General features: G+C 33.4%; 2 protein-coding genes across 5 annotated transcripts in view; both read left to right on the forward strand.

The window, feature by feature from the left end:
• Positions 1–13,384, forward strand: part of ldb2b (LIM domain binding 2b) — a 32,465-nt gene extending 19,081 nt beyond the window's left edge. Inside the window, exons 8-10 of one of the 3 annotated variants that reach the window (XM_056460000.1) lie at positions 581–705; positions 6,820–6,875; positions 8,717–8,804. In XM_056460000.1, the coding sequence (XP_056315975.1) occupies positions 581–705; positions 6,820–6,875; positions 8,717–8,723 (188 nt within the window). In that variant the 3' untranslated portion in view covers positions 8,724–8,804. Of the gene's footprint in view, positions 1–580; positions 706–6,819; positions 6,880–8,716 lie in introns of all 3 variants that reach the window. The other 2 variants (XM_056460010.1, XM_056459991.1) reach the window with 2 other exon arrangements.
• A 2,603-nt stretch (positions 13,385–15,987) lies between these two features.
• The window catches only part of tapt1b (transmembrane anterior posterior transformation 1b), a 43,602-nt gene continuing 36,375 nt past the window's right edge, over positions 15,988–23,214 (forward strand). For both annotated transcript variants that reach the window (XM_056460032.1, XM_056460040.1), the window contains exon 1: positions 15,988–16,189. In XM_056460032.1, coding sequence (XP_056316007.1) covers positions 16,000–16,189 — 190 coding nt within the window. In that variant the 5' untranslated portion in view covers positions 15,988–15,999. The remainder of the gene's footprint in view (positions 16,190–23,214) is intronic.

A 23,214-nucleotide genomic window follows, 5' to 3' on the forward strand; every position in this document is an offset into this window, starting at 1 on the left:
TACTCAAAAAAGAAGCCTAAAATAAAAAATGATCTTTCCACACACGCACTGGCATTTCCCTCAGGAATTGCAAATCAGTTCCCCTCCATAATTGTTAAAGAATATCATTAGAATGTTATTTTGACCTTTGTTTATTCTTCTACCACTCTTACCATATTGATTTCAATTGCATTGTGTTTTAAAACAGATATATAGCATGCAGTGTCTGTTTGCATGAGTCTTTTAAAGAATTAGCTCACCGCAAAATGAAAACTGCTCACTATTTAATCATCCTTGAGTGATTCCAAACCTTTATGATGTTCCTTTTTCTGTCAAACACAAAAAAGAAGCTATTTAGAAAAAACTTTACTACCATAGAAGATTAAAACAAATGCCCTGACAGGAAATAGTTAATGGTTTCAAACATTTTTCAAAATATCTTCTTTGCCTTTAACAAAAGAAAGAAACTCAAACAGGTTTGGAACAAGGTGATGTATCCCTTCACCCATTTATTCAACTGTGTTTATATCCTTTTACACCACTGATGCAACGCAGTGTCGATTGGATTTACTTTATGCTGCTTTTGTGTTTGGATTGACAGCAGAGCAAGCCAAACCACCAGCAAAGAGACGGAGGAGGAGGAACTCGGCCGGCAGTGCATCCAATAGCAGCACAGGAAACAGCAAGAAGCGGAGCCCAGCCAATAACTTCAGCTTGCCCTCACAGGTACATCACAGAAAACACACCTCAGAAGCACACAGAATTCAGAAGCGCATACTAGCATTCTACTCTTCACTATTTCTACTTCAGAAAGATTATTACCGAGGGAAGAATGCTAGTATATGATTCCTAAATCAGCAATAGGCTATGTTCAGAATGTTTATTTGGCATACTTGCCATACTTTATACTGGCATACCATTTCCTGGTCAAAAGAAAATCATTTGTAAAATATTGAAAAGATTATGATTGGATCTTGATTGCAGTGATAAAAAATGGCAACATTCTTTTAATCTACCTGATAGTGTGTAGCTTTTTATTACTGTCAAAAGACATACTCCAAGGTCATATTTCAGAATGGCATTGTAAATTCATCTCTAATTGTAAAAGAATGTGTTTTTTAAAGAAATAAAAAGCTACACTGCCTAAGTTAGGAATAAAATAATTTGTGTCAAACATATAACATGTTATAAAGACATAATAGACTCAGGTTGCTTAAATCCAAACAGTGACTGTTGGTCATTGTTTATTATGTATACTGTTTATTTGTAGTATGCTAATTTTCTCTATGCACAGAATATTCAGCTCAACATTTCAAACAGGTAATAACTACGGTGGCCGAGAGAGCGTAATGTGCTGCAATTTGAGAAAACAAGCAATTACAAAAAATTCCAGCAAATTGGCAAAACATCTTCATCCAGTTGATAGCACACGTGCTGCAAATCCTCGCAACGCAAACACATTTTTAAAAATCTCACTGCATTTTCTCACAACACTTGGAACACAACAGAAATATTTCAAGAAGACCCTGAAACAAGACGGACCGGCTGTTTAGTTTTGGTTATTTAGGCTAATAAAATACAAAAGACAAGGGAATCAGGATGTTAAAATAAGCAAACAAAAAACTCACCTTTCAAAGAACACCTGCAACTTCACTGAGCAAGAGTCACAACACAGTGGTGTACGTTTTTGGGTCCTTAAAACATTTCTGTTGTGTTCTGATGTTTTTGCAAGTATTGTGAGAAAATGCAGCACATTTTCGTAAATTGTTAGGATTGTGAAAAAATTCAGCGCGTTTTATTAATTTGTTTGTGTTGTGGGAAAATGCATCAAGTTTTATTAGTTTGTTTACGTTGTGAGAAAATGCAGCACGTTTTATTCATTTCTTTATGTAGTCAGAAAATGCAGCGCGTTTTATTAATTTGTTTGCGTTGTGGGAAAATGCAGCGTGTTTTATTCATTTCTTTGCGTTGTGGGAAAATGCAGCGCGTTTTATTAATTTGTTTACGTTGTGAGAAAATGCAGCATGTTTTATCAATTTGTTTACGTTGTGAGAAAATGCAGCATGTTTTATCAATTTGTTTACATTGTGAGAAAATGCAGCACATTTTATTAATGTGTTTGCGTTGTGAGAAAATGCAGCGCGTTTTATTAATTTGTGTTGTGAGAAAATGCAGTGCGTTTTATTAATTTGTTTGTGTTGTGGGAAAATGCAGCACATTTTATTAATTTGTTTGCGTTGTGGGAAAATGCAGTGCGTTTTATTCATTTCTTTGCGTTGTGAGAAAATGCAGCATGTTTTATCAATTTGTTTACATTGTGAGAAAATGCAGCACATTTTATTAATGTGTTTGCGTTGTGAGAAAATGCAGCACGTTTTATTAATTTGTTTGTGTTGTGGGAAAATGCAGAGCATTTTATTAATTTGTTTACGTTGTGAGAAAATGCAGCACATTTTATTAATTTGTTTACGTTGTGAGAAAATGCAGCACATTTTATTTATTTGTTTGTGTTGTGGGAAAATGCAGCGCGTTTTATTAATTTGTTTGTGTTGTGAGAAAATGCAGAACGTTTTATTAATTTGTTTACGTTGTGAGAAAATGCAGCATGTTTTATCAATTAGTTTACATTGTGAGAAATTGCAGCACAATTTATTAATGTGTTTGCGTTGTGAGAAAATGCAGCGCGTTTTATTAATTTGTGTTGTGAGAAAATGCAGTGCGTTTTATTAATTTGTTTGTGTTGTGGGAAAATGCAGCGCGTTTTATTCATTTCTTTGCGTTGTGGGAAAATGCAGCACGTTTTATTAATTTGTTTACGTTGTGAGAAAATGCAGCGCGTTTTATTAATTTGTTTACGTTGTGAGAAAATGCAGCACGTTTTATTAATTTGTTTACGTTGTGAGAAAATGCAGCATGTTTTATCAATTTGTTTACATTGTGAGAAAATGCAGCACATTTTATTAATGTGTTTGCGTTGTGAGAAAATGCAGCGCGTTTTATTAATTTGTGTTGTGAGAAAATGCAGTGCGTTTTATTAATTTGTTTGTGTTGTGGGAAAATGCAGCACATTTTATTAATTTGTTTGCGTTGTGGGAAAATGCAGTGCGTTTTATTCATTTCTTTGCGTTGTGAGAAAATGCAGCATGTTTTATCAATTTGTTTACATTGTGAGAAAATGCAGCACATTTTATTAATGTGTTTGCGTTGTGAGAAAATGCAGCACGTTTTATTAATTTGTTTGTGTTGTGGGAAAATGCAGAGCATTTTATTAATTTGTTTACGTTGTGAGAAAATGCAGCACATTTTATTAATTTGTTTACGTTGTGAGAAAATGCAGCACATTTTATTTATTTGTTTGTGTTGTGGGAAAATGCAGCGCGTTTTATTAATTTGTTTACGTTGTGAGAAAATGCAGAACGTTTTATTAATTTGTTTACGTTGTGAGAAAATGCAGCGCGTTTTATTAATTTGTTTACGTTGTGAGAAAATGCAGCATGTTTTATCAATTAGTTTACATTGTGAGAAATTGCAGCACAATTTATTAATGTGTTTGCGTTGTGAGAAAATGCAGCGCGTTTTATTAATTTGTGTTGTGAGAAAATGCAGTGCGTTTTATTAATTTGTTTGTGTTGTGGGAAAATGCAGCACGTTTTATTAATTTGTTTGCGTTGTGGGAAAATGCAGCGCGTTTTATTCATTTCTTTGCGTTGTGGGAAAATGCAGCACGTTTTATTAATTTGTTTACGTTGTGAGAAAATGCAGCGCGTTTTATTAATTTGTTTACGTTGTGAGAAAATGCAGCACGTTTTATTAATTTGTTTACGTTGTGAGAAAATGCAGCATGTTTTATCAATTTGTTTACATTGTGAGAAAATGCAGCACATTTTATTAATGTGTTTGCGTTGTGAGAAAATGCAGCACGTTTTATTAATTTGTTTGCGTTGTGAGAAAATGCAGCGCGTTTTATTAATTTGTGTTGTGAGAAAATGCAGTGCGTTTTATTAATTTGTTTGTGTTGTGGGAAAATGCAGCGCGTTTTATTAATTTGTTTGTGTTGTGGGAAAATGCAGCACGTTTTATTAATTTGTTTGCGTTGTGGGAAAATGCAGCGCGTTTTATTCATTTCTTTGCGTTGTGGGAAAATGCAGCACGTTTTATTAATTTGTTTACGTTGTGAGAAAATGCAGCGCGTTTTATTAATTTGTTTACGTTGTGAGAAAATGCAGCATGTTTTATCAATTTGTTTACATTGTGAGAAAATGCAGCGCGTTTTATTAATTTGTTTGTGTTGTGGGAAAATGCAGCACGTTTTATTAATTTGTTTGCGTTGTGGGAAAATGCAGCGCGTTTTATTCATTTCTTTGCGTTGTGGGAAAATACAGCACGTTTTATTAATTTGTTTACGTTGTGAGAAAATGCAGCGCGTTTTATTAATTTGTTTACGTTGTGAGAAAATGCAGCACGTTTTATTAATTTGTTTACGTTGTGAGAAAATGCAGCATGTTTTATCAATTTGTTTACATTGTGAGAAAATGCAGCACATTTTATTAATGTGTTTGCGTTGTGAGAAAATGCAGCACGTTTTATTAATTTGTGTTGTGAGAAAATGCAGTGCGTTTTATTAATTTGTTTGTGTTGTGGGAAAATGCAGCGCGTTTTATTAATTTGTTTGTGTTGTGGGAAAATGCAGCACGTTTTATTAATTTGTTTGCGTTGTGGGAAAATGCAGCGCGTTTTATTCATTTCTTTGCGTTGTGGGAAAATGCAGCACGTTTTATTAATTTGTTTACGTTGTGAGAAAATGCAGCGCGTTTTATTAATTTGTTTACATTGTGAGAAAATGCAGCACATTTTATTAATGTGTTTGCGTTGTGAGAAAATGCAGCACGTTTTATTAATTTGTGTTGAGAGAAAATGCAGCACGTTTTATTAATTTGTTTGTGTTGTGGGAAAATGCAGAGCATTTTATTAATTTGTTTACGTTGTGGGAAAATGCAGCGCGTTTTATTAATTTGTTTGCGTTGTGAGAAAATGCAGAACGTTTTATTAATTTGTTTGCGTTGTGGGAAAATGCAGCGCGTTTTATTCATTTCTTTGCGTTGTGAGAAAATGCAGTGCGTTTTATTCATTTATTTTTGACACGTGTGCTGTCAAACGGATGAAGATCTTTTCTTAATATGCTGGTGTTTTTTGTAATTGCATGTGTTTTCTTAAATTGCGGCACATTAAGCTTTCTCGGACACTGTAAATATCACTGTTTAACACACCCATAAAAATAAGAGCAGCATACAGCACAGGGAAAATTCAGCGTGTTTTATTAATTTGTTTGCAGTGTGAGAAAATGCAGCGCGTTTTATTCATTTCTTTGCATTGTGAAAAAATGCACCATGTTTTTTTAAAGATTTTGTTTACGTTGTGAGAAAATGCAGCGGGTTTTATTAATTTGTTTACGTTGTGGGAAAATGCAGCACGTTTTATAATTTTGTTTGTGTTGTGAGAAAATGCAGGGGGTTTTATTAATTTGTTTACGTTGTGGGAAAATGCAGCACGTTTTATTCATTTCTTTGCGTTGTGGGAAAATGCAGCACAGTTTATTAATTTGTTTACGTTGTGAGAAAATGCAGTGCATTTTGTTCATTTATTTTTGACACGTGTGCTGTCAAACGGATGAAGATCTTTTCTCAATATGCTGGTGTTTTTTTGTAATTGCATGTGTTTTCTTAAATTGCAGCACATTAAGCTTTCTCGGACACTGTAAATATCACTGTTTAACACACCCATAAAAATAAGAGCAGCATACATTTTTAAAAAAACATGATAAAAATGTCCAACAAATAATTTTTCTATTAAAATATAATTTATTTAAACAGAAATGTATTAAAACAAAAAATAAAGTAAAGGAATAGTGGCGTTAATCTTTATTTTGCTATATTTTTTATAATCAGTATCAGATGCTCAGTTTCAGATACTTTAAGAAATAACATATAATCAATTCAAATAAATTTGCTACAAACATACATTAATGGATTTCTTTAATTACTTGATCTTTTCATTTACAGCATTCTATAGATGCAGTAGCATTTCTTCATTACATTACCAAAGGTTAAGACATTTTAGATGCAAAAACTGTAAGCTAAATGTAATAGTATTAATATAATATAATACCTGGATTCATTCAAGGAATTAGAGGTCATGTGACATCACTCTACAATTAATATATGCATGCACATTATGTGATTGTTTTCATAAAATCTAAATTTTATGTCATTTACAAATCTTTTTTATGTGTTCTTTAAAATGCACTTTAGACCCCCAAAACACTATCATGAAAATGATTTGTGCTTTAATTGGACATGGTGCCGTTCATTTATTGTAAAGTATTTGATTCTGAACATAGTCACTCAAATACACACTTGCACACTTGCAGAGAAGCAGTGGTTCACACTGAAAAGATGACATAGAAGAGATATACTATATTATAATTCAAGTATAAGGAATGTGTGGATGTCTGTACACGTATGTTTGTGTGTATGAGCGTGCGAGTGTGTAAAGCAATAACAATAATAGAGAGAGAGAGGACAGAGAGAGCAGCTTAGCAAATTAACCCATTTTATTTTTTTCCACATTGTAACAGTTTTATGCCATGTGTTATTCATTTTAACACTGTTTGTATTGTTTCTACTAAGTAACAATCAGTTTCCAGTGTGGTTGTAATTTGTAATGTTACACAATTTTTTAATATATAGTCATTTGTGTGCTCTGAGTAATTTGTTTGTAATTGAGACTAATTAGCCGTAATTGATTTGATTATAATTAGTATTGTCCGTCTCTGGTCCCCAGCCTAAACGTGTCGCCGGGGAAACGAGGGGTGGCGGGTGGCTGGAGGCGGAGCTTAGGTAGGTGAGTGACACATGCAGACAGTTATCACGCAGCATGTGCTGTTTAACGAGCTACTTAGCAATGCAAATTTGCTTAATTAGCACATATGTTGTTATTTAGGTGTTCTCTATCTGAAAAAAAAATCTAATTAAAGACCATAGAGCTAGTATCTGGAGACAAGTTTGTGTGCATGTGTGTGTATGCGTATGGCTGCGTATGTAACAAAGATTAGCTTTCTATTATGTACGGCTATGAAAAAAATAAGACAACTTGATAATGGAATCATTGTATTTATTAGGTGTGGGTTTGATTAAAATGTTAATAATATTTTTATTCTATTATGGATGTGATTGCATTTTTTTTTCCAAATTTCAAATGAAAGTATTGTCATTTCTTCGATTGCATTTCTTAACTCCTAATGTCGCTAATTAACACATTCAATGCATTTTTTTCAACACATCCCATCATTTCTAAAATATCAGCCTCTAGCAAATGGTTGATATGTTCGTTTATGGTAAAAGTACCAAAATTAATGCATATACTATGAAAAATCTGAAAATATGAAGTGTAAAACCTATTTATTTTAAAAATATGTTCAAAATAAAACATTTTTGAATACTAATTGTCTTTATTTATTAAAGTATACCATAAAATATTTTAGATTCTCATTTAACATGCTTTCTTATTGGTTTTTGTTACATTCAAACCAAAATCATGCACAGTGTTTGATTTTTGACTTTAACAGTCATTATTTAAAACAGTCAAAACATGCTCAACCATTTGGTAGAGCAGGCAGTTATAGGGTTAAAAGAAATTCAGTTCAGGTCACATTAACAAATTTCTGTGTTTTTTGATTGAAAACCATAATTATATAACAAATTATAAATTATTAACGCTTCTAATGTTAGAACATGTCAATTGTGTGGTCTAAGTGAATAATTAGAAAAATTAAATAATAATATTAATAAAAGAAGAAATTGCATCGCACCATTGTAGAAGAAAAGAATACCATTACCCATCTAAATCTAAAGATTTTTCAAGTGATCTCTTAATTTTTTCATAGTATAGACCATTTTGAGGAATGTAAACAAAAGCAATGGTCCCAACGTATTTCTTGTACAATCTTTAATTTCTATAGCTTCCGAGTATCCAAAGAGAGCCACGTATTGATAAATAATGTTATAATAGCTGCTTTATCATTAAGTCATGAATAAATTGCCTCTTGTTACAGTTATGAAATGGTTTGATAGCAAGCAGGAAATGTTCATGGGCCAAAGACATGACCGCATTAAAATGGTCTATATGTATTAAGCCCAGTACTTAGCCCAGGACCATAAACTGACATATCAAGGTTGATATTTTAGAAATTAAAGGATGTGTTTAAAAACATGAATGAAATGTGTTTAAATTAAGAAATGCAATCCAAATATTTTTTTCTTGTTGGGGTAGTTAAAGGGTTAAAACAGTAAAAACATGCTCAACCATTTGGTAGCGCAGGTAGTTATAGGGTTAAGAGAAATTCAGTTCAGGTCACATTAACAAATTTCTGTGTTTTTTTTCTAAATCCAGAGATTCTTCAAGTGATCTCTAAATTTTTTCATAGCTCTATGTAAAGATATTCATTATCATACACACATTTTAATCATTTCCTGCTGTATGCTTGCATTAGCTCTAGAATTCTAGACAATAACAGCCATAAATGATTCTGCTTGTGTCCTTGTTCTCTCTCTTTCTACACCCCCGCCAATCTCTCTCTCTCTCTCTCTCTCTCTCTCGACCCCCTGTGTCTCTGTTTACATCAACTCTCTCTCCCTCGCTCTCTCTCTTTCTCCTTCTCTCTGTCTGTATGTTGCTGTAGGATGTGATGGTGGTAGGGGAGCCCTCTCTAATGGGAGGGGAGTTGGGTGACGTGGACGAGCGTTTGATCACACGCCTAGAGAACGAACAATATGACCCCGTCAACGGTCTCCATGACGACGGTCTCCATGACTACACCAACTCACCCACACTTGGAAACGGCGGCTCCTGGAACGGTCAGCACCCTAGCAACCAGGACAGTAAGCCTGATACCATGGCAACGCAGCAGCTGGAGTAATGCGATCTGACAGTGGGTTGCTATGGCAACGGTTCTGCCAAGGGATGGGGGTATGTTCAACTGTAAAGGAGAAGCTGCAGGAGAGAAGGTGTGTGCGTGTGTGAGTGTGTGTGTGCGTGTGCATGCTTGCGTTTATGTTGATGTGACATGTTTTTCCATACTTGAGACATACAGCTTCAACCATTTACAACCCAAATTCTGAAAAGCTGATAGATTTTGTCAAATGCAGTGAAATGGAGAAACCGATTTGTTCATTCTTTTTAACCAGAAAAGATTTTCTCAGACAAATGTAAATGTATTTTGCTGATTTATCCTCCTGAGACCCAAAGAAAATCTTTTTCTTTTTTTTCTGTGATTTGCTACATCCTTTGGGTTAAAAAAAATCCAAACTTTAGAGTTTTTACATTTTGTTTTTATTTTTAATTTTACAGCATGTAAAATTACGGGACCATTTTAGTTCGAAACGACCGCCAAACTTATATATGGCTGTAATTGGATGTTGATGCAATATTAATGTAACAAAAACTAAACAAAAGCCATTTTTTCTTTCGTATTGAAATTCCTGGAATAGTTTAGTCTGAAAGAAAGCCGAACCCAAAAAAAAAAAAAAAAAAGAAGTGATGTTAATCAGCGCCTAGAGTGCCTAGACTGCAGCTCTGCACAAGACGTTTGACCAGAGGAGAAATGGTTCCCAACTATGGTTCCTCACCACTTACGCCACTGGCTTGCATGTTTTGGGATCTGTAGAGCTGCGCATCAATAAATTTGCTCTTCAGTGTGTGGACTCTCAGAAGTGATTATTAAACCACACTCAACTGAGCTAAACTGAACTAAACTTAAACACTGAAAACTAAACTACACTGTTCCAATTTACTATGATCTTTTATGTGAAGCTGCTTTGACACAATCTACATTGTAAAAGCGCTAAAGAAATAAAGGTGAATTGAATTGAATGTTAATCCAAAACAAATTTAACATAAAAGCGATTTAATATTGATTGTCATTCTCTAATTGTCTCTAATTCTCTAATTGTCTGATTATCAGACTCTACTGTAAGTCAGAGTCTTCCTCAACTATCTTATAAAGAATCCTCTCTGGTTCAGTTCCGCCCCCTACAACATGCAGTCTTTAATTACGTTAAGATGGTCCTGGTGTCTACTATAGTGGACATTTAAAAAATGATGGTATTTTGAAACACAAACAAGTTAACAGGTTTGAAAGCTAAATGTATTGTTCCTGACACTTCAATTAACAAATATATATGTAATAATAATAATAGTATAAAAACATTTAAAATGCTAAATTTTACATACCTCTCTCCTTCCCATAAAATGTGCTTGTTTGTACGCCGGCCATATTGGATGCAGCGTAAGAAGTGGTTCCTGGCATGCCAGTCAATCAAATGACATATCACTAGAAAGCCCAGGATGTCCTCTGAACAGTACAACAGGACTTGACAAGAGTAGCTCAAAGAAAATTTATGAAAACACAATGTCCACTACAGAGGACACAAGTGAATGGGCGAGGTCTCAGGAGGATATAGCAAAAATTTGATTTTAATGGCTGCAAAAATTTTGTGAAATAGGCAAAAGGTTATAGAATATCCAAATGATACAGTCAATGACAAACTGGAGACCTGTTAATTCATGATAGTTTATGTTTGAGTATAGACCGTTTTGAGGGATGTAAACAAAAACAATGGTCCCAACATATTTCCTGTTTTACAGTTTTAATTTCTAAAACCTCAGAGAATTCAAAAAGAGCCACATATTGATAAATAACGTTATGATAGCTGTTTTAATATTAAGTTATGATTAAATTGCTTCTTGTTACAGTTATGAAATAGTTTGATGACAAGCAGGATATGTTCATTGGTCAATGACATCACCAAAAATCACATGTAGTTACATTCACTTAGTAAAAGCACCATCACTTAACTCGGTCTGCCACTGCATCAAGAAATCCTTAAAGTAACGTAAATCTTTGTTATTCAAAGTGAAAGCTATTGGTCAGTTCTGTGCAGTGTTCTGCAGGCCAGAACTCATAGGCATGGGCCGGTATAAGATTCTGACGGTATGAAAACCTTCGATAAAAATATCATGGTTTGACGGTATAGTGATTACTGCTCTGAAATATATTCTTTTTAAATGTCTGGGTAAAAAACAACAACTTTTTCCCCCATTGAACACAGTATATTTTATTTTGAGAAACATTTATAATATTTTGGAGTAGTAAACATGTCAGACTAAATTATTCAAATAAACATTCTTCTGCTGTCTTCATTACTTTCATTACTTCATTACTTTGCTATTTAAAACGGCATCTTTTGATCTCTTTTCTGCTGGAGATACTGTTGTCCTAAAAACAACAAACAAACCAAAAAAAAAATTTACATTTTTTTTTACATATACCTTAGGAGCGGTATAGCAGAAAATGTTGACGGTTTTAGAACCTTGACTTTTCCAAACCACAGTATACCTTGAAAATTGTTATCATCCCATGCCTACTTGTATCAGAGTCAAAACACAGTGGACATGTGTGCTGGGGTCAGATAAGTCCTTATTTCAACTTGTTTCTGGGGAAAAAACTGACGATGAGTTCTCAAACACTAAATGGAGCATCCAGACTTTAATGAGTGACAGATGAAAAAGCAAATGTCTGTCATGGTATGAAGAGCAGCAGAGCATTGGCACGGGTGACTGTGCCACAGTAATATTGAAATGGAGGCATATGTTGGAATAGCACAGAGAGCCATAAAAGGGATAGTTCACCCAAAAATGAATTTACTCACCAAACATATTTTCCTTCAGTACACTCTCAGAAATAATGGTACAAAATCTGTCACTGGGGCGGTACCTTTTTAAAAGGTAGATTTTTGTTCCTAAACGCTCCTTAAAAAGTACATATTAATACCTACAACGTACAAATGTGTACCTCACAGTAACAACCTTAAAAGTACAAAAGTGTACCATAAAGGTACCAATGTCCACCAGTATGGTACAGAAAAATAAAGGTACAAATTGCCTTCGCAGTAGCTGGTCCTAGGTTGTGGAATGCTCTGCCCCTCTGTATTAGATCTGTTTCATCTCTGTCTGTTTTTAAATCTAGGTTGAAAACTTACCTCCTTGATTTGGCATTTTATCAATGAAAAATGTCAATTTTAACTACAATTATATATTTTTCTTTGTTGTGATTTATATTGTGCAGCACATTGGTCAACCTCTGGTTGTGTTTAATAGTGCTATGTAAATAAAATTGGCATTGACAAAATCTGTCAGATTTTGTACCTTTATTTTTGAGAGTGTACAGAGGATATTTAGCCAAATGTATGGTCCAAAGTGATTCATATAATGGCAGTCAATGGTTACCAGTTTTTTAGATTAAAAATAAACACAAACAAGTCCAAATCAGTAAGCATGGCTCCTGATGGTAAACTGAGGTCATATGAAGTGAAACAATCAATTATGTACAGTATTATTAGCTTTAATTCTTTAATTTAATTCTCGGCGCATTGGTTTGGACTTGTTTGTATGAGTTTATTTTTAATCTAAAAATTGGGTGACCATTGACTTGCATTATACAAAGCACTGAGGACCACAGATTCAGCTAAAAATCTTCTTTAATGTTTTACTGAAGGAAAAAGTCACCAACGTCTTGGATGAGTTGATGTAAATGTATGTAAATCAACTGTAAACTTTCATTTTTGCGGAAACCATGCCTTTTAAGACGACATTTTTAATCAATTTGTTGGAACATGAAGGAATTTAGTTAACTTATTAGTTTCTACAAATTTAGATGAACTGAACTTAAAACATTTGACTTGTTCCAAAAACTCAAGAATTGTGTTGTTTCAGCTCATTTTTAAATCAGTAGTTTGAACAATCAGCAAATGTCATTTTTTGAGAGTTCAATTTTCAATTTTCTGCATGTGATTGACACCATGTTGCACCATGTTAAACTTGTCCCCTCTGTCCCAAATTATTTGGAGTGTGGTGCAGCCATCTTTAAACAAAGTAAAACAGGTTAAAGAGAATTAAAAGGTCAAATTTGTTATTGTTTTATTGCATTTTACAAACTATTTCAGAGTTGATGTTGTAGTTTAAGTATTCAGTAAGAAAGAAAAAAAGCCTAAAAACAAATACTGCAAGCCTTGTAAATACACAGATCTATCAGTTCATTTCATATCTGAATTTTTCAGCCCTTTTTTAAAGCTTGGTGGATGTCTCGGCTTCATTCTGTACCGTACTGTTTGGTTTCCTTACAACTTAATGAAAAAAGGTCCCATTGTGAACGCTATTCCGTAAACGCAGATATCTTTATTGCTATAAAGTTTAATGCATAATGTAAAACACATGCAGGTTTGTGCTGTTAGTTGTGTATTTTATGTATTGTTTTCAATAATTTGCATTAATAAAATGTGTTTGGTTATGAGATCATATCTGTTTTGTTATTACAATTGTTATGCATTTAAATAATAAGTAAGGGAAACTTTTTTTATGTCACAGAAAAAACTCTTATATCAAAGACTTTTGCCTCAGTAGGATGCCATTTTTCCAACTAAAAGAGATGCTGAGTGGGGCAGGGTTTTATTTTTTTGCTCCTCCTCTCATCTTTTCCTCACAGCAAACTAACGATAAGAGCAACACGAAACTGACGTCATCAGATGGACTGCAGAGTATGAAAAATTGGCCAAAATGTTTTGTTGATGTTGATGTGCAACTCAATAAAATATATCTTTTAAATGTTAAATATATTCTATTTCAATTTTCATTAATTTCAAAATGTATTTCAGGGTCAATAAATAAATACATAAAAAATAAATGTATATATTTATTTATGAATCTGAATAACAATTTAATTGAATAAATTTTTAATAAAATTTTCAAAACAATTCACAGCACATAAAAACATGAATTTGTAAAAAATGTTTCTATGTTATGTTTATAGTATATCTTTTAAAAATGCATTATATTGCATTATATTTCCAGGCAATATATTTCTGGCAATTTAGTTTGTATTAAAAAATGCATTTGTATGTATGGAACAGTATTGCTTTTAATGAACCTGAACGTTAAATAAACCTTTAAAATGTGCTTAAACTGTTAAAATGAGGATGTAAATTAATAGACAAAATTATTTAGAAAAAAATATTTATTTATTAAATATTTAACTACATAATAAAAATGGGTTTTACACGTCGAAAGCACAGCAACCCAATATTGGGAAATAAAATTTTTAATCTATTCCCCCCTCTAGTGGTCAAACGTGGTACGTGTGGATGGTAATGGCAATGCACTGTACACACACACACACACACACACACACGCACGCACGCACGCGCACGCACGCACAGACACACACACACACACACACACACACACAAATGAAAATTACTTAATCGCTTACCCTCCCTCGTGTGGTTTTAAACCTATAGGCTGCATATACCCTGTATGGTTCAAGTGACTCATTTCCAATTTTTTTTTCTCCCATGTGGCACAGATTAGATTTGTACCATGTACAGTTGAAGTCAGAATTATTAGCCCCCTTTTGAATTATTTTTCTTTTTTAAATATTTCCCAAATTATGTATAACAGAGCAAGGTAATTTTCACAGTATGACTGATAATAATTTTTCTTCCGGAGAAAGTCTTATTTGTTTTATTTCGGCTAGAATAAAAGCAGCTTTTAATTTTGTTATAAAAATTTTAAGGTCAAAACTAAGAGCCCCTTTAAACTATATATTTTTTGGATAGTCTACAGAAAAAACCATTGTTATATAATAACTTGCCTAATTACCCTAACCTGCCTAGTTAACCTAATTAACCTAGTTAAGCCTTTAAATGTCACTTTAAGCTGTATAGAAGTGTCTTGAAAATATCTAGTCAAATATTATTCACTGTCATCATGGCAAAGATAAAAGAAATCAGTTATAAGAAATGAGTTATTTAAACTATTATGTCTAGAAATGTGTTGAAAAAAAATCTTCTTTCCGTTAAACAGAAATTGGGGGAAAAAAATTCTCTTTTTATTTCTCTTTTGCCCTTTTTTTTCCCCTGGTCATTGTGCCTTGTCATTGTGTGCAGTGTAAATACAGACAATCGGATACAAGTCACTTTTAAAAGATGATGTAAGCGGGTCATCAAAAAATTGGATACAGTCACAAAATCTGAATTGACCATCAAGATCTGCAATGTAAATGTGGCCTATGTGTATCTTTCTTCTGTTGAACACAAAAGAAGCTATTTTGAAGAATGGTGGTTACTGGCACCAACTGACTTCCATACTGTAGCAATGAAAAAAAAAATTATCGAGGTCAATGGATGTCAGCTACCAGCATTTTTCAAAATAGCTTCTTTTGTGTTCAACAGGAGAAATAAACTCATAAAGGTTTTGAACAAGTGAAGGGAGAATAAATGATGACATTGTCTTTTAAAGACTGTGTCTATCAGTGTCATCCGTAATCAGTATCAAGACTATAAGTTTTATGTTGGTTTTCCATTTGATGCAGTTTTATCACTTCTGTACAATGTGTTTTTAGTTTCACATTGTGCTTCCATATTGTAAATGGCAAAGCAAAGCTGACAATCAGTGGATATTTTCTTCGGTTTCATAGGTTCAGCTATAGGTATCGCAATACAGCAGGAGTGAAACTGACAAATGGAATTGTATAGTTTTTAACTTTGACTTTTTTTTTAGCAAAAGTTAAAAGACAAGCTTTTTAAAAAAAAAATTTGACGAGACGTAAAATATTTTAATTGACAAATGAATGAGTAAATATATACAAAACTATAATGTAATATAATATAATATAAATAATATTAAATCTTTATAAAACATTGACTTACATTGTCTTTGGCATATACATTATATATATAAATAAATCATATTATTGGACAGATTTAAGAAAATATCTTGTATTAGGATGAGACTAAAACACTGTTGAAGATTTTCTTTTTCGTTTATGAACTCTACCAGCTGCATTATGGGAATTGTAGTCATGTGCAGTGACGTACGCCGTGACGCCTGAATGTTGTGTCTGCGGGGAAGATGGCGGACTCGGTAGCGGCTGGGCTCGGGGACGAAAACGAGACTGAAAATGAGGACAAGGAGAAGGAGAAGCGACACTTTAGCGGCGTCAAAAAGATGGAGAAACAAACCGCTGCTTCTGACGTCACAGAAACGCTGGGATTTTACGAGAGGAAGGCGAAATGCAAAGACAGAAAAAGCAATGTGTCAGGTAAGAGTGACAGACAGCGGCTCTGAGCCCTCAAACCCCACACACTGTTTCTCAGCCTCGTGAGTTGTTTACATAGCGTGTATGGGCAACATAATAAGTACGTTAAGGATTTCAATGTGCGATTTAAACGTTACAAGAAGCCAACTAATGTCTCGGTAAGCAGCTTATTTAAATGCGTGTTTTGACACAGACACGCATAAAGCTCAAGGCATCAATAAACGTTACTGTCTGAAGCATCTTCAGCCGCCGGAGCGTATTTACCTTTAACGAGATCAGATAGTTTGGCATCCGTGGCTTTATTTAAGGTAATGTAAATACCAGTGTGGATCATGTGACATTCAGCCGCTTGTATAATGCGACTAACTTTAGAAGCATGAGGATCAAGATAGCTGATCAGGTGTAACGTAAAAGATGTAACGTAAATAAAGACCTAAGCTCAGCTTCTTCCGCCGAACATTTTGCATTTAGATAGATTGGTTTAATGTTCACACATTCAGAATTTCTCATTAATAATATAATTTCATAAAAGTGTTCTTTGCAAAATCTAAATGGTGAAATCATAATAGCAGACAATGACTATCAAAGTACCACACTGTTTACAGTCAGATAAATACTGCCTAGTGCAGACATTGAGGTAATTATGCTGCAAGTGTTGAGGTTAAAGCTGGTGTGTCGCCATAGATGTGTTTACTCAAGGTTGCTTAGGAACAGTTTTTCTATTATCATTATGTAATGCAATAATATGTACATTTAGAAATACAATAAAACGTTGATTTTAATTTTAAATCCTTTATTATATGTGAATAATCACTGATATGATAATGAGCTTTGGCTGAGGTAAGTACACACTAAAAATAAAATGTAAAGATCTCTTTTAATCTGGGGTGCCCAAACTTTTTCTTATGAAGAGCCAAAAACCAAACTTTATTGAGGCTTGTGGGCCGAAGTTAAACATAGTTGCCATGGCTAATTTCCTAATTTATTTAATAGTGTTTAAAAATGACTAGAAAACATTGCTTTATATTATTTAACACAGTATTTTTTTTACATTTTAATATGAATTTATTACATTAAAAACAAAACAATCTAATTTATAACAAACTAATTTATCGCCAATGTCTTCTACATTGTACTATATCCATTGAGTGACAGTATTTACATTTAAAAAATTCTGATTCATTTACACCGTAGGTCTCAAACTCAATTCCTGGAGGGCCGCAGCTCTGCACAGTTTTGCTCCAACCCTGATCAAACACAGCTGATCCAACTAATGAAAGTTTTCATGAAGCTGCGGTCACACTAGAGTTTGTGTGTGCGAAATTCTGTCGTACGGCGCTGCGAAAAGGGGCGGGATTAAACAAGATTATTAGACATTAAAAAAGCGAGCGATTGCTCCATGTTTTAAATTTCTGTCCAGAGAGGTCATGTTTTGATCATCGATTGGTCTCACGCAGTCAAGTGATGCGATTTCACAGGTCAGAGTTCACCAAGCTTAAACTTTGCACCGCAGTGAACTTCGAAATTTAACGCATGACCCTGCCTTTTTGGTCAAAGCATTTGCGTGCGTTTGAATGACAGTCTATGGGGAGAAAAGTCCAGTGTGACCACAGCTTGACTCTACTGAACATCTTGATTATTCGGATCAGCTGTGTTTGAGCAGGGTTTGAGCAAAACTGTGCAGAGCTGCGGCCCTCCAGGAATTGAGGTTGAGACCTATGATTTACAACATTTAATTGAAACATTCAATTTGAGTACATTTTTTTGTAGTTCAGCAATAAAATGCAAAAAAGTTTATGTCAAATTAGAAACGACAATCTCTGTGTTAAAGGCATTTCCCTCCTTCTCCATCATTCTCACTCTCCTCTCAGATGGGATGGCGGGCCAAATCAAAGGTTACAATGGGCCAACTTTGCATCTCTGCATTAAAGGAACAGTACACCCCACAATGAAAGTTTACTCCACCCCAAGTGTTTCCAAACTTTTATGGGTTTCTTTATTCTGTGGAACACGAATGAATATATGTTTAAGAAACCTGAAAAATTTAGCTTTTTTCAAAATATCTTGTTTTTTGTTCAACAGAAGAAAGAAAGTCAAACTGGGGTCCGTTCTTCATACCTCGCTTAAGTGATTAAAATGATTTGACAGATGCCGAATCTTTTAATCTCAAAAACTGATCTCTGGCTAATTTGGTTCTTCAATCAAGTCTGTGAACCAGATTAAAATGTCTAGATGAACTGATCTGTGATCGCCTCGTGTGTTGTGAAGAACAGATCTATCGATCCTCAAAATCATGATTAGCATTGTAGCGATTGGCTGACGGCACAGCAGCATAATGACATCATCCAATTAATGTTCAATTATCCATGTGAGCAACATTACATAAAATTCATAGTAAACTGTTTATTAAATATGATACACAATAACTTTACATATTTGGTGTGGGATGCAGGTTTTACACTTTCATGTGCCAGGAGTATTTAGCAATTTATTTAGTTTTACATTTAGAGCAGATTTTCTTTATAGCCTAGGCATATTCAACTTTCTTAATCAACATGAGGAATTTTTAAATAAATTTTGCATCAAAAAAGCATTTTGATATTGGCGAAAGTGTCTGCAAAGCATCAAATCACTGTCATATTAGCTGTCAAACTGTGCATGACCACAAAAATTTATATTGCTTAAAAAAACTGTTGAATATTGTGCATGTCTATTATTATACACAAGATGTACTAAAAGCTGGTTCCTTAAAATAGTACACCTTTGTATCTGAAAAGTCCATAATAATAAATGTTCTCTTTGAACCTCTTGGAGAGAACCACCCCGTGATATATTTTTGAAACTTATTTATTTATTTATTTTTTTTATAACTATTTAACGTAACTATTTTCGGAAGTCTACCGTATATAACTACTATAAGAAGATATCAGAATTCGGTAGGCTTTCAATATTACCTTTGCTTGAAAAGACCCATTCTAATCCTGTTTATATGAAATAAGCCTGCTCCCAAGCAGGTTTGAGCTACTAGACCTGTTACTATGACAACAATTCTCGGATGAGTTTTGAAGAACGAAGCGATCCTGAATCATATCAAAAATTTTGTCAATAACCAAATCCAGCATATTGAGTAATCCACATATGAAGAACGAACCCCTGGATTCCAACATGTAAACAATGACAGAATTTTCAGTTTTGGGAAAACTATCCTTTTAGCTATATCTACTTGCATTAATAATAGTGCATTTTATTAGCTGATTAATGTTAGTTGGTAGCAGTTCATTTATTCATTCATTCATTCATTCATTTTCTTCCGCCTGGTAGCAGAATTTTCAATTAGATCAACATATAAGGTCTTGAGATCTGAAAATATGCAATAATCTAAGAACTGCTAATCATATACATAAAATAAAATAAAATGATCCTTAATGTTTATATTTATCGATATTGAACACAGTCTGCAAACATTCATAAGACAGAATAGATGATGGGACTGTGGCAAATCCTGCAGTGGTTTAGTGTGAGTATTTTATTGTGAGGTTACACGAAGATAATGCTACTAAAGTTACAGAGGCTTTCGTTTTACACAAAACAGATGCAAAGGTTTTCCAGCCTATGGATGACGAGGGAACTACAGTGATAATGAAAACCTAATAAATAATTTTTTACCAACGTGAGAAATTTTAACTTGTAATAAATTAAGTGATTAAAATATTAACGCTATCTTCAAATGTATATTTTACATGACAAGGTTGTTGAAAAAAAAGTAACAGAAACACAGAGTTAGAACACAGAACATTTTATGACCCATGTCAAAAAATCAAACTCATGCATTGTTAAATTATTTCAAAGAATAAATGAATCTTCTTACAGTATAAATATTTTGCTAACACTTTAGAATAATGGTCCATTAGTTCATGTTAGTTAACATATTTACTAACATTAAGTTTGAACAACCTTGTAAAGCTTTTATTAATCTTAGTTCAACAGTAAACATATTAATTAGTGGACTATTATTTTAAAGTGTTACCAATATTTTACGTTAAATAGGTTTATTGAAAAAAGTCACAGAAACACAGAGTTAGAACACGGAACATTTTATGACCCACGTCAGAAAATCAAACTTATGCATTGTTAAATTATTTCAGTTAATAAATTAATCTTCTTATAAATATTTTGGTAACACTTTAAAACAATGGTCCATTAGTTGATTTTAGTTAATGTATTTACTAACATTAATTATGAATAATTTTGTAAAAGGTTAATTAATCGTAGTTCAAGAGTGAATATATTAATTAACGGATCATCAAATAAGTTTGTTTAACCCCTTCAGATCCGAATTATGTTCCAAGTTTCAGAAAAATGTAAAAGCAGGTTCTTGTGGGTCCTATAAATGAGACCAAATTATAATAATAAAAATTCAACACCCTTTAAGTATATATTTTTTGTCCATTTCAATGAACATTAGCTGAAAACAGTTGTACTTCCTGAACATTATACCAATATAAAATACAAAAAAATTTCATGATTGCTGGCATAATATTAAAATTTATTTTCAAAATCACAAACATTAACGTTGTATCATTTTTACTTTAATTGTGAGGTTTTTGTTGTATAGATTGCACCTGGTTTACAACAAACTTTATTTTCATCTTCCTCATCACTCCACATGTCCATATATTTTCATCTGCTATATTCTTAAGAACTTCAAGATCTGGATATTCTGCATATGAAATTGTTTTAGCAAAGAATTAGTACATTGATATAGTTTTTTATAATAATAAAAAAGTGCAATCAGTATTACTGGAGATTTAATTTCACTAACAGATTGTGAACCCATTGCACATCCTAATGGACAGACATATTTAAAAAAAATCCTAATCTAAAGCTTGCAAAAAGAAGTAACAGAAACGCTTAGCTTAGAACACAGAACATTTTATGACCCACTGAAAATTGACCATGTTATTCATTGTTATATTATTTCAATAATAAATTAATCTTCAAATAAATATTTACATCAAATGTTTCTTCCAAAAACAAAAAGGTAACAAGACAGACAGAGGTAACACAGAGTTAGAACACAGAACGCAAGAGACCAAAGTTTATCCAAACAACCTCATCAACCTTTTAAATGGACAAAATATGTTAGAGAGGGCCTGTTTTTCTTTTGCTGAAGGCCTTGTGGTCAAATGCTTTTATAGGCTTTTAGTGTCATGAGCTCCGATAATAAAATAAAAGATTTGCTACTTATGTTTATTGAATGATGCATGATTTTAAGCATTTTGTCATACAACTCGAATACAGGGCGCTTGCACGCACAGGAGATGTTGTTTTCTCTCTGACTCTCTCACTCTTTTGCTCCACACTGATTGTTTGTTTTCCCTTTCACTGTGTTCATCCTCTAGTTTATCCTTCTCTGTTACTGTTAAAAATAGAAAGGACTGTGTGTTAAGCACAAAACACATTTGCAGTGTGAGCTGTTCAACTCGGGACACTTTCTTGCTCTTATCGCCACACGATTGGCCTTAGGTCAACATAAACATGCTCTAAAACAGACTAGCACTTTCTGTCCCATGAACAGAACATTCGTCACTGCTCTACTCTGTTGTAAATCAAGTGCATTACTAAAGTATTACAGATGAAGACAAAATTATTAGTGTAGAACACTCAAAAAGAACTTTTGCTTTTTTTCATCCTACTTATTTAAAATGAGCTGAAACAACACTAATATTGTTTTATTGTTAATATTGTTTTTTATGTTTTAAATCGATTAAATCGATTGTGTGGAACCCAGCAGTTTTTGCAGTGAATAAAATTTTCATTCTTTTTCAAACATTTTCCAAGTGATCTTTAACAGAGCAAGAATATTTCCTATTATATTTTTCTTTTGGAGGATGTCTTATTTATTTTAGTCTGGCTGGAATTACCCATTTAGTTAAAACAGATCTTGCAAAGTTTTCCTTAATTTTATAACTTGAAGTTAGAAAAATTTAATAAATGGCAGTTTATCAAAGGATATTGCCATATTTTTAAAATCACAATAACCATTGTAAAGTGACAGAAGTATCTTGATAATTATCATATCATGTCAGCGTCAATAACCTAGTGGAACCATAGTCTGTAAAAGATATGGACATAGTATCTGTGACTGCACCCATAGGTTTCTGAAGAGCGCAAATGAAGCTACAAGTAGACTTGGCCAACCATTGCCATTTTGTTTGCGTGTTATCACACCCACCGGGGGTGACTAAATAAGGGAAAAGAGGTGGAGCGTCAGTGGAGCTACAAACGCCTGCTAGCATTTTGCTTAGACAGGCTTTTCTTTGGAAGAAAGAAACGCTTAATACTTCATTACCTGCGATCCGTTTGTGCTTGGTTGTATACTATAAAGTGTTTAATCTTTTAAAAACACTGTTGTAATACATTGAGCCACTAAGAATTGTTCTTATGATGTTTTTCTACAGGAGGAAAATGCAAATAACTTTCAAATACTTTAGATATAGTCTGTGTTTGTGAATGCAAGGCTATTCGTGAAATCCAGGCATAAAACTGTATGACAACTTTTCAGATGACTGTTTTATAGCCTACAGCTATTTTATCTGTCAGATTATGGAGTGCATTCACATTCTCAAGAAAATTAGAAATGATAAATGATCTTTAATAAAACAAATACATTTATAGAGATGGTATACAAGTACATAATTTCACCTGGGAAATGGAGGCCACTTGAATGGTTTGTGAACAAAATTAAGTGCACAGCATGCCATGTCATCTGATAATTTTAGTAAATAATTCCAAAAGGCAATTTACTGTAAAGCCACGTAAAACAAAACAAAAAGACGATGTATATACCGACTTCAGCGGCTAATCAGCCGGAATCAGCTGAGGTGACGAGACAGCGAGCAGCAAGACCTAGCTGTCACTCAAGTGGCCACACCCTTAATTATGCAGACTTAATAAAACTTAATACAAATTAAACGGATAAGTTCTAAAAAAATTCAACCCCTCACAGTTGTCATGAAGGGTAATAT

This window comes from Danio aesculapii, chromosome 1 (genome assembly GCF_903798145.1).
Source record: "Danio aesculapii chromosome 1, fDanAes4.1, whole genome shotgun sequence".
In the NCBI taxonomy this organism is placed as follows: Eukaryota; Metazoa; Chordata; class Actinopteri; order Cypriniformes; family Danionidae; genus Danio; species Danio aesculapii.